The sequence below is a fragment of the Ascaphus truei genome, chromosome 3 (genome assembly GCF_040206685.1).
Source record: "Ascaphus truei isolate aAscTru1 chromosome 3, aAscTru1.hap1, whole genome shotgun sequence".
Taxonomy (NCBI): domain Eukaryota; kingdom Metazoa; phylum Chordata; class Amphibia; order Anura; family Ascaphidae; genus Ascaphus; species Ascaphus truei.
In genome coordinates, this window is record NC_134485.1 from 338,470,226 (window position 1) to 338,491,445 (window position 21,220).

At 43.1% G+C, this 21,220-nt stretch overlaps 1 protein-coding gene across 3 annotated transcripts in view; it reads left to right on the forward strand.

The window, feature by feature from the left end:
• SLC4A8 (solute carrier family 4 member 8) overlaps positions 1–21,220 on the forward strand; it is a 423,930-nt gene that overhangs the window by 382,038 nt on the left and 20,672 nt on the right. For all 3 annotated transcript variants that reach the window (XM_075591636.1, XM_075591637.1, XM_075591639.1), the window contains 5 exons: positions 8,602–8,715; positions 10,511–10,672; positions 12,459–12,710; positions 14,456–14,524; positions 17,722–17,895. In XM_075591636.1, the coding sequence (XP_075447751.1) occupies positions 8,602–8,715; positions 10,511–10,672; positions 12,459–12,710; positions 14,456–14,524; positions 17,722–17,895 (771 nt within the window). The remainder of the gene's footprint in view (positions 1–8,601; positions 8,716–10,510; positions 10,673–12,458; positions 12,711–14,455; positions 14,525–17,721; positions 17,896–21,220) is intronic.

The following is a 21,220-nucleotide window of genomic DNA, read 5'->3' on the forward strand; positions in this document are numbered from 1 at the left end:
CCGATCAGAAGTAATGTTGGTAGCCTCCAACTGACCCACAAAACTTTGGTTTGTTGACCTCATCAAACTTCAATATTAGAACCTCAAATTTTACCAGCATTGTCCAGTCGTCTGGACGCGTTCGTAACCCCAAGCCACAGATCCTTCAGCTTATGACGTGAAATTAAGCGGTCATTATTACTGAAATTACGCCTATCACGCAATGTCATTGACACTAGTCTCCTGTCAAAAAACAGTGACTTCAAGTATACTGTATGTTGCAGAATTTGGAAAATGTTTTTTAGTTGGTGTATGTCTCATCATATTCCAACAGAAGCTATCCAAATTCACTGTATTATGGATTTTTTTTAACACGGATTAGACAAAGTTCTTAAACTCTTAAAGTTCAATAATTGGCCGCATGAACTTTGTCCAGGCACAGTTGTCTTCCCACAATCCAGTGGTATATTTCTTTAGAGCCATTGCTAAAGCAAGAGCCCCAATTAAGGCACCGTTGCTCTTCTGGAACCTATCGTGGGTACTCAACACATTGACATCCCTTTCTTTTCCTTACTGCTCAAATTGTTAAAAGAAAAAAGTGTTATCTTTTGTAGCCATCACCAAGGCTGGAAAAGTGGAAGAAATATAAGCACTGTCACCTAAAGAACCCTACCTCCATCAGGTAGTCTCTACCATTCATTGAAATCAGGAGTTTTCTGTTCGCCTACTCTGGCCAACACTTCTAACGAGAAACAAATAATTCTCCATAACCTGGTTGAATAGCCAGAGCACTCAGCTGTTATGTGCGCAGTAGAGCACCCATTTGTCCTGTTTTTAGGTCCAAGGAAAGGTCAGGCAGCATCAGTCTTGTCAATCTCTAAATGGATAAGTAATTGTATTTCTGAGGCTGAAGTCATCAGCACATTCTCTGCCATTTAAGATCAATGCATATCCCACAAGAGCTATGGCGAAATCATGGGAAGGGAAAACTGATATCTCCCCAGAAGAAATGGGCATGGCGCCCACCTGGGCATCATTGCATACATTCATTAGGCACTTTAAGTTGGATATTCAGGACTCCACCAATGCCAGTGTGGTTGGAGCTTTGTCAGTACTGATAACTGGCACTGAAGGAGTGAATGCTTACTTTTACCAGGGTCAAGAACTTTGTCCTACCCCCAGCAGGACGTGGAGCTTTTCCCCACTAATTGACTTTGTCAAGTAAGAACTACAAGAAAAGGAAATAGCGTAAGTACATTTAATAATTTTCTCAACCACTACCTGACACAGGCCTAGAATCATCAAACAATGGGAAATGTGGTATTACTGTATAGCCCCCCAAAATACCATTATTTTATGATGCAAGTTATCACCGTTGTACCACTAAAAATAATGCATTTTCTTTAGCCCATCTGATACAAATATTGTGACTGGCACCAAAATGACTAATTACTACAATTTTTTCCATTTTGATGCTGGTTAGGTAGCCAACAGATAGGAAATTTAGTTAAACTAATATTCAACCCTTAAATGTATGTGGTATCAGAGGCATCAAAGGAGTTAATGTATTTTCTACCATAGGGTTATGATATATAACCCTATGGTAGAAATATGACATTACACTTCTCCATTTGATCCCGAAGCGATAATTAACTTGTAATTATTGGCTATGTTATTTACCGCATCACGATTTGTCTTAAAATATTGCACCTGAAGAAAGTTTACCACAATGTTGATCACAAAATTGCGATAAAAGCACACGCTATGTTTTTCCCCTGGTGTGATAGTAACTCCATTTTAACAGAGTTTGATGATTCTAGGCCACAGTACTTCATGCATAATGCAAACAGTGTAAGAGGATATTTAAATTAAAGTAGATAAAGTACCTTGAATTGTAACTTCGAGGCATAAGTGATTTAAAAAGGATTACACTCTCTTTGTGCTATAATTAATGTTATATCAGGATCAGTTTGACTAATAGGCATATTTTTGAAGAGCTACAGTGAAAGTAATAGCTAAAGTACAAAACATGCCTAGTATCTTTTCAGGTTGCAGCTGGAAAGATATTAAGCAACTAACCTTAAACCTAATGCAATCCCTTTTTTTGAAACTTACTTTAGAGGCTGTCTATATTTATTTTGTGAGTGAACATCAACCATTTCTAAATTCAGATCTTTCATGAAATACTTGCTGTATGTATATATATATATATATATATATATATATATATATATATATATATATATATATATATATATATATATATATATATATATAAATATATATATATATATATATTTATATATGAACAAAAAACAAATAAAAGCGCAAGCTCCATAGCACGTAACTGAGTAAAAAATAAGGTACATTTATTTTAAAAATCCGCAACCATAAGAATGTGCACTTACAGGATTTGAAACAGAACCATTCGTGGGAGAGAAATCTCTATTGTGGTCATCTGCGGTGATAGGGTGAGTCCCAGGTTTGCAGAGTGGATGTAAACAGCCTAGGTTCACCATGAATTGGCAGCAAGATATAAAGGCATCCAATTGCAAAACGTGGTATATCAAATGTGGCGCTCTAATATAGAATTTAAACACGTGTTAATCTAGTATTAATATAAGTGAAGAGCCTCTAGAGAGGAGAGATGGAGCACAGCGCAGGGACAAAAAAGCAGGATCCACCACACCATAGGTTAAAACTAATTTATTGGTATATAGGGGGAGGGGAGACACCATAAAACCGGCAACCACTACTCTGACGTGTTTCGGGCTGAGCCCTTTGTCAAAGAGTATGCCCAAGTCACAAAAAACATACATTTTTATACAACAAATCTAATTACCTTAATTGACTGCGTCTATCAGCGTCGGTGACGTCAGCAGACTGAGTGCACCTCTCGCGAGACTCTAAGAATAACTAGAGTCCTAGGGGATCACTTACCAGAATGCATAGCGCCATTCAACCCTGAAGCCACGTCGATATAGGTAAAACAAACAGTTACGTCCCATAGGGTCTGAACCGGAAGTGACGTCGCGGGATCAGCTCCTTAGTCTCGCGAGACATCCATACTTACTGGTGTCTCGGAGAGGCAAGGGCTATCGCAACAGCGCTCTCCTCCATAGTGGAGACCTAGGGATATTGATGAGCCCAATGCAAAAATAAAATGCAATTTATGGTCTAACATTGTGCAGTGTGTTATAATGTAATGGATCTCTAAGGGGGTACTTGACCACGAAAAGAATGTTATATAAGATAAACACAATGTAATAGGTCTTAGCTAATTATGCATATAGGCTACATAAAATATACTCAAATAAGCTAAATGAAACAGAATAATTAAAATAAGAGTGAAGAGGGAAAAAGATGGTTAGTGATTGACAGAGAGATATCATTTTTTTAAAAACTTATTAAACATCTATATTCATAATTTTGATATATATTCTCACTGTATATCGATATAGAGAATGATTCACAACCATTGATTTCTGACTATAGAGATAGTTAAATAAACTATAAATAGTTATGTGATAATCATAACCATAGTATAGAAGTGTATTTGATCTAGAGACACTAATAATAAGGAGACGTTCTTAAAATGAATCTCATAGTAACAGCTTAATAGATTAGCAGATAAACATAGGCCGTACTCAAAATGTGGTATATCAAATGTGGCGCTCTAATATAGAATTTAAACACGTATTAATCTAGTATTAATATATAAACCATAAATTAAATAAATAAAGTTATACAAACAAATCCTTAGAATGCTGCTGTGACCCAGTGCAGGACTGCTCTCTCAATCCCAGGTGAGTATGGCGACATGGTGTTCAAAGGGAAGCGCAAACATGTGGAAATAAAAGATATAAAACTGATGGTGCAGTATTGTGCAGTATTGTGACAAACGAGTACTCTTCTTTAGGTCTGATGGTAATATACTCACAAGTGTGAGAATGGTGCTGTGTACATAAAGGTATCTTTAGGTATATCTCTGCAGTGGGGATGAGCTGGCTTGAGCCTTGATGTAGGAAAGTATTCCTTAAATGGTTAAACACAGAAAAGCCAACATAGTGCGATCTGGATAAAAACTGTATTCGAATGGTTAAAAATATAACAATACACTCACATGATGTATGCTATTTAAAAGCATTTAGATACGCAAATGGATCTCGCCTCCGGTGTCTTTGAGCTGTATTTCCTTCCCTCTTCTTGGCGTGCATCTCACGACTGCGTTCCAGCAGGGCAGATGTGACGTCAGCGAGGCTTCTGGAGTTCCGGTTGACGAGATGGCTGTGAATCACCTTCACTCTACACGTTTCTCCCCTTCTCCTGTAGAAACTCTAAGGGGAGAAACGCGTAGAGGTTTTGACGCGAGTGGTTTTGACCTCGTGGCGACCTCCTTATGGCCGCCCAAGCAGCGCACGTGTTTTTTTTTTAATTTTCCCTGCACGCGCTGAAAAATTTTTTTTTCAATCCAGCAGCCTGATTGGCTGACAGGACTTGGCGGGCTGCCAAGATTTTTTTCCCATCCAGGCTAAGGCCACGCAGGTGCATCCTCTTCCTGCTGCTTGAAGAGGTTAGTACTCCATTGCATCCCCCCCTCCCGGTCCCCGCTTCCCCTCCCTGTCCCCGTGTCTGCCCGCGGGGTAGGTGATGGTAGCGGGGGTGTTCTCCCCACCTGCCCCCCAGTCCTCGCTCTTCCCCCCAGTCCTTGCTTCCCCCCAGGTTCCCGTGTCTACCCACGAGGTGGGAGATGGTAGCGGGGGTGTTCCCCCCCCCCAGGCCCTACTTCCCCCCTGATCCCCATGGCTGCCCGCGCGGGGTGGGAGATGGGCGCGGGGGGGGGAGCATGGTGCTGGTCACGGCCGTTCCTCTCTTCCTCTCTACCCCCCCCCTCGAGTCCCAGGGGTTCCGCTGGCCGGCCGCACTCACTGCTGCCCCTGGCTTTTCACTCTCCGCTCTCCTCCTCCTCCCTCCTAGGAGCGTGCGTGCAGTCCTCGCTGCCTCCTGCCTGTAAGCTGAGAGGGGGGGGTGGAGTCATCTGTGGTGTCGGCTCCTTCTGTAAACTTTCATGTGAGCTACCAGAGGTGTGGTGGGGGGAGCTGCTGCTTCTTCTGCTCAACGTTGTGTGTGTGTGTGTGTGTGTGTGTGTCAGACATTGTGTGTGAGTATGTGTGTGTGTGACAGACATTGTGTGTGTGTGTGTGTGTGTGTGTGTGTGTGTGAGTGTGTGTGTGTGTGTGTGTGTGTGTGTGTGTGTGTGTGTGTGTGTGGTGTGTGTGTGACAGACAGTGTGTGTGTGTGTGTGTGTGTGTGTGTGTGTGTGACAGACATTGTGTGTGTGTGTGTGTGTGTGTGTGTGTGTGTGTGTGTGTGTGTGTGTGTGTGTGTGTGTGTGTGTGTGTGTGTGTGTGTGTGTGTGTGTGACAGACATTGTGTGTGTGTGTGTGTGTGTGTGTGTGTGTGTGTGTGTGTGTGTGTGTGTGTGTGTGTGTGTGTGTGTGTGACAGACATTGTGTGTGTGTGTGTGTGTGTGTGTGTGTGTGTGTGTGTGTGTGTGTGTGTGTGTGTGTGTGTGTGTGTGTGTGACAGACTGTGTGTGTGTGTGTGTGTGTGTGTGTGTGTGTGTGTGTGTGTGTGTGTGTGTGTGTGTGTGTGTGTGTGTGTGTGTGTGTGTGTGTGTGTGACTGTGTGTGTGTGTGTGTGTGTGTGTGACAGACTGTGTGTGTGTGTGTGTGTGTGTGACAGACTGTGTGTGTGTGTGTGTGTGTGTGTGTGTGTGTGTGTGTGTGTGTGTGTGTGTGTGTGTGTGTGTGTGTGTGTGTGTGTGTGTGTGTGTGTGTGTGTGTGACAGACTGTGTGTGTGCGTGTGTGCGTGTGTGTGTGTGTGTGTGTGACAGACTGTGTGTGTGTGTGTGTGTGACAGACTGTGTGTGTGCGTGTGTGTGTGTGTGACAGAAAGTTGTATGTGTTTGTGTGCGTAGGACACCAGAGGTATCCCTCAATCAGTTACCCCTCCCCACCCAGTAACACAGTCAGTCACCCCCCCAGTCAGTCACCCCCCCCAGCCAGTCAGTCACCCCCCCCCAGCCAGTCAATCACCCCCCCCCCCCAGCCAGTCAGTCACAAACCCCCAGCCAGTCAGTCATCCCTCCAGCCAGTCAGTCACCCCCCAGCCAGTCATTCACCTCCCCCCAGCCAGTCAGTCACCCCCCCCGCCAGTCTGTCACCCCCCCCGCCAGTCTGTCACCCCCCCAGCCAGTCAGTCACCCCCCCCAGCCAGTCAGTCACCCCCCCAGCCAGTCAGTCACCCCCCCAGCCAGTCAGTCACCCCCCCAGCCAGTCAGTCACCCCCCCAGCCAGTCAGTCACCCCCCCCAGCCAGTCAGTCACCCCCCCAGCCAGTCAGTCATCCCCCACTAGCCAGTCAGTCACCCCCCCCCAGCCAGTCACCCCCCCAGCCAGTCAGTCACCCCCCCAGCCAGTCATTCACCCCCAGTCTCTCTCTGTCTCCCCATCTCTCTCTCTGTCTCCCCTCCCTCCTCTCTCTGTCTCTCTGTCTCCCCTCCCTCCTCCCTCTGTCTCTCTGTCTCCCCTCCCTCCTCTCTATCTCTCTGTCTCCCCTCCCTCCTCTCTCTGTCTCCCCTCCCTCCTCTCTCTGTCTCCCCTCTCTCCTTTCTCTGTCTCCACTCCCTCCTCTCTCTGTCTCCCCTCCCTCCTCTCTCTGTCTCCCCTCCCTCCTCTCTCTGTCTCCCCTCCCTCCTCCCTCTGTCTCTCTGCCTCCCCTCCCTCCTCTCTATCTCTCTGTCTCCCCTCCATCCTCTCTCTGTCTCCCCTCCCTCCTCTCTCTGTCTCCCCTCCCTCCTCTCTCTGTCTTTCTGTCTCCCCTCCCTCCTCTCTCTGTCTCTGTCTCCCTCCTCTTTCTGTCTCCCCTCGCTCCTCTCTCTGTCTCTCTGTCTCCCCTCGCTCCTCTCTCTGTCTCTCTGTCTCCCCTCCCTCCTCTCTCTGTCTCCCTGTCTCCCCTCCCTCCTCTCTCTGTCTCCCTGTCTCCCCTCCCTCCTCTCTCTGTCTCTCTGTCTTCCCTGCCTCCTCTCTCTGTCTCTCTATCTGTCTCCCCTCCCTCCTCTCTGTATCTGGATATCTTATTTACCCTGTATATCTTAACTGCCCTATACCTACACCGAAATAACCTATACTGCTTTCTTCCAGATCTGACTCTCAAGCTTCAGATGGGAGGCATGGGAATCCCCCCTAACCCAGAAGACAGGTAGAGAACACCTCCCCTCCAACATATAACATTGCGGGAATGAGGGTACCTGGACATAGGGGGACTGCGGATCAGGTAAGATCCCAGCTGGGATTGCTGCTTTAGATATTGTGAATCGGGGGCGTCCAGACACTGGATAAAGGGTGCAGGAAACAAGTTATTCACATCTGGGTTTTTTTTGTAAATCCGACATTTACACACACACACACACACACACACACACACACACACACACACACACACACACACACACACACACACACACACACACACACACACACACACACACACACACACACACACACACACACGTAACCAGGACTAATTGTAGTATAATGTAATACAATAAATAAACTTATGTCAAAAACGAATGTTGTTCTTACTAGGAATTTATTCAATTTATTTTTTTATTTTTTTTAAAGCGGGCCTGGGGGCGGGCCTGGGGGCGGGACTAGGTGGCGAGTAGATTTTTTTGTTCGGCGAGTAGATTTTTGGGTGATTTGTTGACCACTGTATATATCTATATATACAGTATATATATATATATATATATATAGATCTATCTATATACACATACATAGACTAAAGATTTCTGGATTTTTTTTCTTAGACCCAAATATTACCACTTTTGTATTCACAAAACCACAGCTCTGCATTTCTTACAAAAATAATCATTGTAAAGGCTGTATATTCTTCAATATAAATATTGAATATCTTTTAAAATGTAGTTTTAAAAAAAAGTCCCAAATATTTCACAAGTTTAGTGATCAACACAACTACTTTTTGAAGGCACATTGATGCCTACCTTTTCCTCCTCCCTTTTTTTGACACGCTATTGATCTACAGCAAGTCTGTCCTTACAGTCTTCATTCATACGATGGGACTAAATAACAGCAAAGAGCTCACTTCTGTATTAGTCATCACTGCATTCGAGCTGTGGACATACTCAATTACAGTAATTCTTTCACTGATCAAAGGGTCAATAATTCTTATTTTTCAATCTATTCAAATCACAAAGAGCTACTGCAATAGTAGCTCAAAAGCAAGATTGATTACTTAAAAGAAAAAAAACATACAATTTAATGCAAATTCACCAGTAAGAACCGATGCATATTCTCACACGCCTCCTGCACAGGAGTTTCCGTGGCATTTACCTTTTCAAACGTCTCTTGCTTTTTTAGCCTTTTATGGGTTGAGACTGTGCAATATTCAAATGGCTAAAATATGTAAGTGTATACATTGCTGCATGTACCTCTATACAGTATGATATGTAGTGGAAACATTTTTAATGAAAGAATGACCACGGTAGTCTTCTTTGACAATTGATTTAAATGCAGTCATTTCTTGACTTCACCCAAGGTTCGCTCGATGGTGAGTGACTTTGCCGTTTTCCTCACAATCCTAACAATGGTAATCGTGGACTACTTAATTGGGGTGCCCTCGCCAAAACTTCAGGTTCCAAATGAATTCAAGGTAATTCTGTTCAATTAATATTTGTTTGTTTTTTTTGGGTGGGTGCTAATGTACATGTTTATATTGACTGGTGCACAACCAAACCATGTGCTCACCATGTGCTTCATAAGTGGTCACCATTTAAACAGGCAGGCTGGACCTTCTTTATCAGGAACATCCATATGAAATCCTATAATTACTGCATGTATGGTGTTTTCACCATAATTATCTTGATTACTCCTCACATTTACAGATGCAGCCACCAGTATTAGATCACTTGCCTTGAAAAATTTGGGGCAATCGCACAATAAATGCCTCAACATTTCTGTGAGATTCCTAATGGCCCATCGGATTAACACAGCGGGGGGTCCCTGCAGTCCCATTCAAACTGAATCAAAGTGAATGGGACTGCAGGGACCCCCCGCTGTGTTAATCCGTTGAGCCATTAGGAATCTCACAGAAATGTTGAGGCATTTACTGTGAGGTGCCTTAGTTTTTAGCCAGGCAAGTGATCGGATACTGGTGGCTGCATGTGTACTGTATATCAGTGAAGGCCTTGAGGATTTACCATTACTGTTGAGTTATATGTGTAATAGTATAACTTTGATAAACATAATCCATAACATGGGTATCAAACACATTCAATTTCATACAAGAGACTAACGTTTAAATTCAGATGGTAAATTTGCTGCCTACAGCACATATATGTCTAAAATTGTTTTGTAAATTGCTCCTACTTTCCCTTTCACACAATCCTATATTTAATTATTATTTGTCAGCATCTTCCGTAGCATAGAAATGTTGACGTAGAAGTAAAATAATTTTCTGTTGGATCTCTTCTTTTCTGTTAAAAAAACCACACACGCATTGAACCCTCCCGGGCAAGTTTGGAATTGCTGCTGCATTTTTCCATCACTTAGGCATAAGACCTACAGTATCTACAGATGTAGCAAAGGTCATTACTCCCGCTGGCTTGTTATTGTGGGATATTCAGTGATATTCTGTGTTGTCACTGCGCTTGAGTCCTTTGGAAACCCTGAGATGTTATGCACTATGATGCAATATGTTGCGTCGGCAGGATTGGCAATAACCGTGGTGTGCACCTTCATTTTTTCTCACAGTTCGTATATTTACTGTCTGCTCAGCGGTGGTGAGTTCTTGCACCCATTTACATTTCATTATATACTATTTGGGTGTGCATGTATATTTTTGTTTATTTTGCATTATCAGCGGGAGCCGTGAAGTCTGCTACATCTGTAGCTTTAAGGCCGTGCGTATAGTGCCGTTGATTGCGACGCCGACACGACGGGTGACGTCGCTACCGCCACTGGCAAAAGTTATATTTCGCTGGGCGGCGGCGCGAGTTTCCTGGTATTTGATTGGTTCAAGGGCTGTCACATGAGGCGACAGCCCTTGAAAAATCAAATTTTGCCGGCTACCAGTTTTCGCGACGGCGACGTCCCTCCGTCGCATTGTCGCCGTCGCGCTTACTATAAGCACACGCGGCAGCAGAAATGCATTTGTTTGCAGGCGAAGTCGCCGTCGCCGGCACTATAAGCGCGGCCTTACACAAACAGCATGTTTTCCATGTACAAAGGTAGTTAGACTGTTGAAATTACATTTATCATGAAAGAGAGATATTTATACTGCTGAAGACATTCACCGTTTTGCTAGTCAAAGATAAGGTGTCAACTGCTTTGGTAACTTTAGTATTCTGCTTAATTAAATACCAACCCACTCCTCCTTACAAATAACACTATTGTGACATAATTTCTTACTCATGCATTGACTGTACCTTCGTACAATTTTATTACAGCCAACTAGAGATGACAGAGGGTGGCTGGTGAATCCAATAGGAACAAATCCTTGGTGGACTGTTTTCCCTACAATATTCCCTGCTTTGTTGTGCACCATCCTTATATTTATGGACCAGCAGATCACTGCCGTAATAATCAATAGGAAGGAACATAAGCTCAAGGTAAGCAGGGAAGAGAGAAGTGAGCAGAGTATAAAAGACCAGAACAAGGTGTAACCATTTCGGAAACAGAGGTCTCTAGAGCAGCACTGTGTTAATATCAACTCCTGGCACTCCCTGATTGCCGAGATACTCACCTTTAAAGGTGCCCCATCTACCATTCCATGCTGGGGAAACACAATTGAATTTGAGAGATTTAAGAACCAGGAAGTACCAGTAGCAACTACGGAGGTAAGTATCTCTGGAAACGGGGTCCCCGTAGCTGAAATGAATGCGGATCAGCTTCGAAGACCCCCTGCTCCCCACCTATGCGGAAAAAAAGGGGAGTATTTCACTTGGACTGCTCATTTAACTTTTCCACTTGTTTGATACCTTTATAGCATTATTGACCATTTACAGTATATTTTTCACATTCAGCTTTTAAAACATTATATATAAAGGTTGGTGTGGGTGAGTAGCACTGGACATGGCTTTAAACATTAAACATTAAAAAAAAGTAATTCAGGAAGGTATAAAAAAAATAAATCTATACAGAAAGATCAAGAAAAAATAAATAATTGATGTAGAGAAACAGAACAAGACAAATCAAACTCTTTGAGCATTACAAAACAAGTTTGGTTCATATTGTAGTCAAAGAAACTGGTCAAGGTCAAATGCTGATTGGAGGAAGGTACAGTAGACAACAGCCCATTTACAGGGCTTAGAATTGTGAAAGGTGTGACAAATCTGTAATTAGACAAGACAATACACACTGAATGCCAGAATTTGTTGATATACAGTATCTAGGTTGTCTTTGGTGCATGTTGAAGATAGAGTATGACATACACGCAGATGTTTCATAGTTTTGCCTCTCGCCACAAAGTATTTTTAAACTTCTCCAAGTGGCCCAGTCTGCATTGTAATATGGTTATAGGTGTTCTTTAGGAGTCATGTGTATATTAAAGTTGTTTCATGCTTGAAATCTCCAGGCGGTGGTTGTTAAGCTCTCTGTGTGTCTCTTGGATGCATAGGATGTCAAACTTGTTGCTCTACACAGATATAAGTGATCAATTTGATGTTCTATACAGAACACAGGGGGAGTTCCCAGCACTTAACTCCCCCTGCGCTCTGTATTGTAGCTTTTGGAGGGAATAAGGGTCCCTCATTATTCCCGTGCACCACATTAACATTCATTTTCACTGTATACTTCTACTTAGGTGCTGTTTATACTGTATACAATTTGTTGCTCTATGTTTGCAAACATTTTTAGTACTGGTTCTTCTTCTTTTTTTTTTTTGCTGACACTGATGTCTGTGAATGGGGCAAGAATTGAACATGATGGTTTCTACTGTTGATCGGTGGTAGAGTGCGGTAACTTCACAAGAAGAGATAATATATGTTTAAGTGAACTTAGTAAGCAATGTGCTGGCGGACTTCATAGCATTCATATATATTGTCTATTCAGACATTTACTGTCACTCTCAGCATAATTAGACCCCCTCTTTTGGGGGGGTCTATGTTCTCTATTCTGTCAAAGCAAGATTCCCTATTAATTCTGATATGCAAAAAAAATCCATGAATTCCTTTCAAATGGGAGAAATGGTCATATACTGAACAACCAAGTTTCTTTGGTTCCTTATTGGTTTTCTAACTGTGCAACACATTGCATGTCATTTATCAAGAAGAACCTGTAATCTGAAGCCATGTTAAAAAAAGCTATAAGTTCCATTTCCTGAAGTATGTGGAGCTCGCAGTTGCTACCCTTACTTTAGTTCCCAGACATTAATGCTAGTCTCCACACTTCCTACAGAAAGGATGTGGTTACCACTTGGACCTGCTGATGGTTGGGCTGATGCTGGGAATCTGCTCAGTGATGGGATTGCCATGGTTTGTTGCAGCCACCGTCCTCTCCATCACCCATGTGAATAGCCTCAAGTTGGAATCAGAATGTTCAGCCCCTGGAGAGCAACCCAAGTTTCTTGGAATCCGGGAGCAGAGGGTCACTGGGTTGATGATCTTTGTGCTTATGGGATGCTCTGTGTTTATGACTACAGTGCTTAAGGTAGGTAACAATGGTTTCAAAAAACACATTACATTCCCCACAGGTAAAAAAATATTGATGGGAAGTACATTTGGCAAAAATTGCTCATTTGGTCATTTTGAAAATTATACTTTTTAGTTTGCAACTAACTGATTAACGCAGTATTCTTTTGAATATCCATAACTTATGGCAGTATTCACTGTCAAACACCTAAAAAGAAAAGTGAGAGAGAAGGAAATAATGACAAGCATACTGTCGGTGGAAGTGAGTGAGAGGATGCATAATTTGATGATATTGATTTCAAGTTAGATTCTGTGAACTTTGACCAAAAAAGAAAAGATATTAAGTGGTAGAAACAGATGGTAGAGAACACAAAAGTGACAGCAAGATGCCTATTTGTGAAGAGTGATAAGACAGAGACAGGGTGAGTGACTTGCCGTAGAAAGGGGAGAAGCAAACAGGACTTTAATAAGTAATATTTATATTGTTACAAAGTAACTAAGCCCCGTAAATATTTCTTGAATTCTAGGCTTTGTAACTACAGTATGTTAATATTTAAATTAACTGAAGGAACTCCTGTAGATATCTAGCAGATATTTTTAAGTAAAACAAATTGTGTTATAAAAGTGGGTTTACAGTGTTTTTACTCATACCATACCAGTATTAAACTAATGTGTTAAAATATTAACTAATGACTTCTAATACTTTATTCTTTTGCATATTCTGTTCCTTTAATAGACCAAAATAAAAATTAATATGGGGTCACCAAAATCAAAGAATCCAGTTTTCAATTTGACAAAACCTATTTGTTTTATATTCACTACAATATATTTGAACTACTAGAACTCAGCATTTTTTTCTGGGTGTATAGGATGTGACCATATTGGAAGAAAAAACATGTAGTATAATAATTTTCAAAGGATCATCCACCAGTGCAGTAAGCTCCATCAAGTGGTCTACATATACTGTATTTTTCTTTGACAGCGAGTGGCCATTAAAGGTTATATCACTACAGTATTTGATATACTGTATGTAATATGTATGTATAGCAGATGTAATTGCATCTGCTAGCCTGCGCCACTAGGTGCAATAGGGCGGTAGCCTCGTCCCCTTTTTTCGGGACATGTGTGATTTGTTGGTGCACTTGATGAGTTGAATACCTGCCAGGAGCTCCAGCCCCCGAGTACTGCCGTCTGTTGATAAGATCAGTCTGTCCCACATGGTCGTCGTCCGCGACAGGATCCGCCTCTGCATGGGATGGACTCCAGCTGGAGGTTCCTACCATGAGAGTCTCTATATCTTGCGGCGGTGGTCTGATCCCAGACCACAGGCCGCAAGTACTGCACGGTGTCACTGCTGTGTCCTTAACAATACAAACTAATGGGGCAATGTCCCTATCAGATGGGCCTGTCCCTGAAGCACCCACAAACTATTTGGGTGTCAGGGCCTACATGGGGCAAGCTAGGCCTAGTCATGGGAAGCACAGCTCCCTTGACACTACCTGTTCTCTCTCTGCTCCCCTTCCGACTTGCGTGGCTCTCAGATTCACGGCAAACCTAACCACTAGCTGGCTGTAATTTTGGCAGCCCTATTGGCTGTTCGCGCCCATGTGATCACAGCCCTAGAGGCTGCTGGGAATTGTAGTCCCCCTGCGGAGCTACATGTAATGGCCACCGCTTCTATAGCACTACTGCGCATGCATCTGTAATGACTTTATCTTTACTGCCTATGCACCAGTGACACTAATTCTGTTGATCTGCTTGCAGTTTATTCCAATGCCAGTTCTGTATGGAGTGTTTCTGTATATGGGGGTTTCTTCGCTGAGAGGAATTCAGGTATGTGCACTTTCTGAGTACTTTCTGATATGTGATATGTGGCCTTAGTGAGTACAGAACATTTATTTCTCTCTAACTTTGTCCCACAAAATGTGTGACCTCCTCCTTTGGCCAGTGTTCAATATGTTGTGAAGGCACATCTCCATGCTGGAGAAGATTTTAGTCCCATTAATTTGAATGCATCTGATCTCTTCTCCAGCATAGAAAAGTAGCTTCACAGCATATTGAATATGGGCCTGTGTTTCTCTTGTTCAATCACCCTCTCCTATTTTGTGTTCACATTTTATCTTTCTCTGTACCTGCATTTATAGAATATAGTTTCACAGCAGCGTAAGGGGCCCTATGCTTCCTCCGGCCCTAAGCATAAGATTGTTTGAAAGACTGTCTATGTATTTCTGTATGTATGCCTTATGTATATCTGTGTATGTATCTATGTATCTGTTGTATGTACAAATGTATTTATTTAGATTTATAATATTAGAGGAGGTTGAGTGCATTACAAGGGACACTTCTCTTTTCTCATGTTCTTCCATGCATACTGCCCTATATATCACCCCTCCAGTACGTCCATACAATTATATTAAGCTGGGCAGGGACCTTTCTCTTGGTTTGCAGATCAAGGAAACTGTTTGAGAAACATAAACATGTAAAAAATATTATTTCACAACCTGCATTAAAAAAAGCATTCTTTTATTTGTGTCTCTTAGCATCAAGGCAGCTTGTTTAATGTTCATCAGTTTACAATTTGGGGGAGTGGGGTTGTCAGTAGGATGAGGTAGTGTTAGATAGTGTACATATTAGAATGGGATGTGAAAAATTGTGTCACTGAGCATCATTCTATAACAAATCTTTTATTGGGGTGACAAAAAAAAGTCAAACCTGAAGGGATGTAGACTTCTCTGGTTAACAAACTATGTTGAAATCTCCATTTTTACATTTCATCTGCATGCACACAGTGAGTTAATATTAGGGTGAACAGATGTCCCTGTTTAGCCGGGACGGTCCCGGTTTTTTAACATCTGTCCCGGCTGCCCGACATTCTTTAAAATGTCCCGTTTTTTGGGGGCTTTCCCGGTTTTGACCAACAGAGCAGGGGGGCAGCAGAGAGCAATAATGCAGGGAGGAGAGCAGAGGCCGGGTCTGAGCTGCAGAGGGTGGGGGCGGGGTTAAGTGTCAGCGGAGCCCCGACAGTGAGAGCTTCCGGTGTCTGCTGCCAGGGCTCAAGATGGCTCCTCCCCCCCCCCCACGTTCCAAAGTGACAGGTCGGGACATACACACATACACACACACACTCACTATAGGGAGACATAAAAACAGAATGGGGAGACACACACACAGCATGGGGGGAGAGAGAGACACACACACACAGCATGGGGAGAGAGAGACACACACAGCATGGGGAGAGAGATACACACACACAATATAGGGAGAGAGACACACACATCATGTGGAGAGAGAGAGACACACACACACATCATGGGGAGAGAGAGAGACAGAGACACACATAGCATGGGGAGAGAGACACACAGCATGGGGAGAGACACACAGCATGGGGAGAGACACACACACAGCATGGGGACAGAGAGACACGCACAGCATGGGACAGAGAGACACACACAGCAGGGGGAAAGAGACACAGCATGGGGAAAGAGAGACACACAGCATGGGGACAGAGAGACACGCACAGCATGGGACAGAGAGACACACACAGCAGGGGGAAAGAGACACAGCATGGGGAAAGAGAGACACACAGCATGGGGAAAGAAAGACACACACAGCATGGGGAAAGAGAGACACACACAGCATGGGGAAAGAGACACACACAGCATGGGGAAAGAGACACACACAGCATGGGGAAAGAGACACACACACCGCATGGGTTAGAGAGAGAGACATATACACCGCATGGGGAGAGAAAGAGGCACACACAGTATGGGGAGAGAGAGACATACACACCGCATGGGGAGAGAGAATGACACACACACAGCATGGGGAGGGAGAAACAGCATGGGGAGAGAAAACACAGCATGGGGAGAGAGACACAGCATGGGGAGAGAGACACAGCATGGGGAGAGAGACACAGCATGGGGAGAGAGACACACATAGCATGGGGAGAGAGACACAGCATGGGGAGAGAGACACAGCATGGGGAGAGAGACACACACAGCATGGGGAGAGAGTCACCGCATGGGGAGAGAGACACAGCATGGGGAGAGAAACACACATAGAATGGGGAGAGAGATACACATAGCATGGGGAGAGAGACACAGCATGGGGAGAGAGAGACATACACACTGCATGGGGAGAGAGAGTGACAAACACAGGGCATGGGGAGGGAGAGAGACACACACACACAGCATGGGGAGAGAGACCCACACAGCATGGGGAGAGAGACACACACAGCATGGGGAGAGAGACACACACAGCATGGGGAGAGAGACACACAGCATGGAGAGAGACACACAGCATGGGGTGATAGAGAGACACACACACCACATGGGGAGAGAGAGACATGGAATGGAGGGTAGAGAGAGACACACAGAGAATGGGGGAGAGAGACAGAGAATGGGGGAGAGAGACACAGAGAATGGGAGAGAGAGAGAGACTGAGAATGGGGAGAGAGACAGAATGGGAAGGGTGGAACGTGAATGGAGGGATGGGGAGGGGTACGAGAATGGAGGGATGGGGGAGAGGATAGACTATGTGTGTGAGAGGGGCGGAGAGACATAAAGGAGACATAAAGCGCAGTTGATGATGTCATTGTTTTATAAATATTTTTTTTTAATGTGTCCCACTTTTTACTTTTGTAAATCTGGTCACCCTGATTAATAATCACTTTGTTTCCTAAGGGGGAATGCAATAAGAATTGAAAACGCAATGAATACACAAATTCTGATCCATTCCATTATAATATTGCTTTAAGCAGCTCTTCCCCTAAGCTCAAAGCTATTCATTTGCATGTTGTGTGCCAAAATTTGTGACAATTTGAAGACAGAAAAAAGTTTGAATAATCAGTATGAAACACATATGCACACAAAAATGATATCTGCCACATTATTCTGACCGGTAGAAATGTGTGAACATGCTTAAACTAGCTTTGAGAAAGTTTTGAAATTTTCCAATAAATTTCAGTCCACTTAAGTTGTTTTCGGTCTGCTTAGAAAAACACTAACATATTTTCACATTGTTTGTTGTAGTTCTTTGACCGCCTGCTGCTCTTTGCAATGCCAGTAAAACACCAACCAGATTTCATCTACCTGCGACACGTCCCTCTGCGTAAAGTACATCTCTTCACCATCATCCAGCTGACCTGTTTGGTTTTACTTTGGGTCATCAAGGCTTCTCGTGCTGCTATAGTTTTTCCTATGATGGTAAAACAAATGTTTCCTTCACTTTGTATCTGCACACTTAATTTAATGATGGTTATTGTTTTAATTAAACACAGCTCATTCTCAGTCTGGCTTGTCAAGATGCAAATCATTTCCCTTTATTATAGTTTGTACTGTATAAACACACTGAATCACTTGAGGTTCAGTAACAGTTTATCTAGACGGGGGCAAATAAAAATACTTGGGGGCCAATTCTATAAGCCTTCATAAAAAAAAGAAACGCCGTGCCGGTTACGCCGCCAGTTTTTTGAGCGTTGCTATCACGGTATTCAGAAATCCTCGATTACCTGTGATAGCAAAATTCCCAAAATGGGCGAGTAGCCTGCGACGTGATGATCACCTCTCTCAAAAGGGCTAACCTGGTGATTTCTTTCAGCGGCAGAGAGAGCTGCACAGAGAGGGCTGCTTCTCCCTGCGCATATCTCGCCGGCGATCGCAATATTTTAATATACATTTTAATACTAGTGTAGATGAGCAGGGGGTCTCCGGAGCAGAACCGCGTTGATTTTAGGTCCGGGGACCCCCTGCTTCCTGAGATACAGACACCGTTATGGGTGTTTGGTCTTCTTGTTACTCCCGTAACCGATGTTGGGCATCAGGATCTGTCCCTTGAACCTCCTGCGGACTCTGTTGTCGATACCCCATGGCTTACGCCAGATACGCTTAATCTTGACATAGCGATCTGACTGGTGGCGGATGAACTTCTTTGTCCGCTTCTTGACGAACCTTGGTTTAATTAGGGGTCTGAGGGCAGCCATGGTACCGTTATGGGGTGCCGGTATCTCCTATGCATTTAAATGTCTCCCGTTACGTGACCATCGGATTAAAATGCATAGGAGATACAGGCCCCATTATGGGGGGCCTGTACCTGGGGAAGCAGGGGGTCTCCGGACCTCTAAACAACGCGGTCCTGCTTCAGAGACTCCCTGCTCATCTACACTAGTACTAAAATTAATATTAAAATAGCTTAATTACCTTAGCGACTAGCCGCTAAGGCAATGAAGGGGTTAAACCTCAATATCCTGTTTCTTGTGGCAGAGGGGGTGAATGAAAGGTGTAGTAGTCACACGGTGGGTGGTTAGGCCTACCTGGAAGGTTGCGGGAGGAGTTAATCCCTTCACTTCCATAGCGGTGGGAACTGCTACGGTAATGAAGGGGTTAACCAGTCCCGCTACCCCCCGGAAGACCTAAACACCCACCATTAGGGCTACAACCCCCTTCACCCAATCCCTCTTCCACGAAGAAACAAAAAAAAACACAACAACCCAAATAAACACAACAACCCTACTACCCACCTCCTCTACCCCCAGCAACCCCACAGAACACATACAGTACATTAATGGCAAAATAACTATTATCCAGATATAGATAATAGCTCATTTGCTCATTATAAAATCAAACATTAGTCAGCCAGCATAAAGTAAATAAATAATGTTCTGCTTACCCCTGCCATCATGAAGGGCATCCTCGTCAATATACTGCAGGTCCATGTCCTCCGATGCCAGCAAGAATACAAGGAAAAAAAACAATCTAATAGCCCCTAACCCCTTAATCACCTTAGCGGTTAATAACTGCTATAGTAATTAAGGGGTTAACCCCGTCTCCCGCTACCCACCTGGGAAGCCTAACCACCCACCCTGGCCACACTATACCCACCCTGTACCCATTGATTGGTACAGTGGTATATCATATCCATATAATATGGGCATGATAAGCAACTATATCACTCAATGGTCAACCTAATAAAAATAATTACGACCAAAAATACACAATAATCAAAGAAATACACAAGCACCAAGACACCCCAACATTGAAAGAACTAAAAAGCCTCAACTACACATCAATTACATTAATCTATCACTAAAACAGCAAAAGAATTCCAATTTTGTTATTCAAAACATAAGAATACAAATAAATAAATATCTATCCAACTAATCAATTAAAGAAATAAAACCACTAGCCAACAAAACAAATAATTTAAAGTGCTAACCAATCCTAAAATGTACTAAAAACAATTCAAAACAATTTAATCCAAACAATAAACAGAAATTGAAAAAATAACAATCAATAGAAAACAAGCATTTACCAAAAAATGCTTTGGCTGCCACTGTATTTATCTGTAGCCTAAAGGGGCACAGATTAATACAGTATCAATCAGTCAATGGACAAGCAAAAACATAAAAATAAATAAATACAATGAAAAAAAACTGAAAATAGGCAAGTACTGTACATACATTCAATATTTATCTTACCTTTAGAAGTCTTCACCCTTCGAATCCTGGCGTATATGGAAGCTCTCGACCTGCGACGTCATCACCCGCAATCCAACTCCATGAACCTTGAAGATCAGGAACAGGTAACAAAAATCTTCTTTTACTTTCTTCTATCTTCATCTGTCATTATTTTCTTATTTTATTCTATCTTCTATCTTCATCTGTCAATTCAAAACCCCATGATAAATCCAAACGGCTGTTGCCACATTGACTTCTTCCGCTAAAATGAAACGTACAGGCCTTATATAGAGCCTGTGACGTCACATCTTAGGGTCAGATGGTACAGCTCCAATTCGATTGGACGCTGTATCATGTGCCCGCCTCTTTTTTTATTTTGTAAGGATGGGACATCATCTCCAAGGGAGGTACATCACATCCTTAAAACAACATGTCTCATATCACATGGTATTACAGTCAATGGGATTGAAGATAATCCCATTGGCTGCTGTACCATGTGATAGGTCACATTAGTTCAAAACAATGTGACCACTTTAAGGGATGATGTCACATCCATTTGAACTAATGTGACTGATCACATGGTACAGCAACCAATGGGATTGTCTTCAATCCCATTGGCTGTAATACCATGTTATATGAAACATATGGTTTTAAGGATGCGATTTACCTCCCTTGGAGATGACGTCACATCCTTACAAAATAAAAAAAGAGGTGGGCACATGATACAGTGTCCAATCGGATTGGAGCTGTACCATCTGACCCTTAAAATGTGATGTCACAGGCCCTATATAAGGCCTCTACTGTACGTCTCATTTTAGCGGAAGAAGTCGGCGTGGCAACATCTGTTTGGATTTACCTTGGGGGTTTGGTTTGACAGATGAAGATAGAAGATAGAATAAAAGAAGAAAATAATGACAGATGAAGATTAAAGAAAGAAGATTTTTGTTACCTGTTCCTGATCTTCAAAGTGGATAGAGATGGATTGCCGGTGATGACGTCGTGGGTCGAGCGCTTCCAGATACGCCGGGATTCGTAGTGTGAAGACTTCTAAAGGTAAAATACATTCAATATTTATG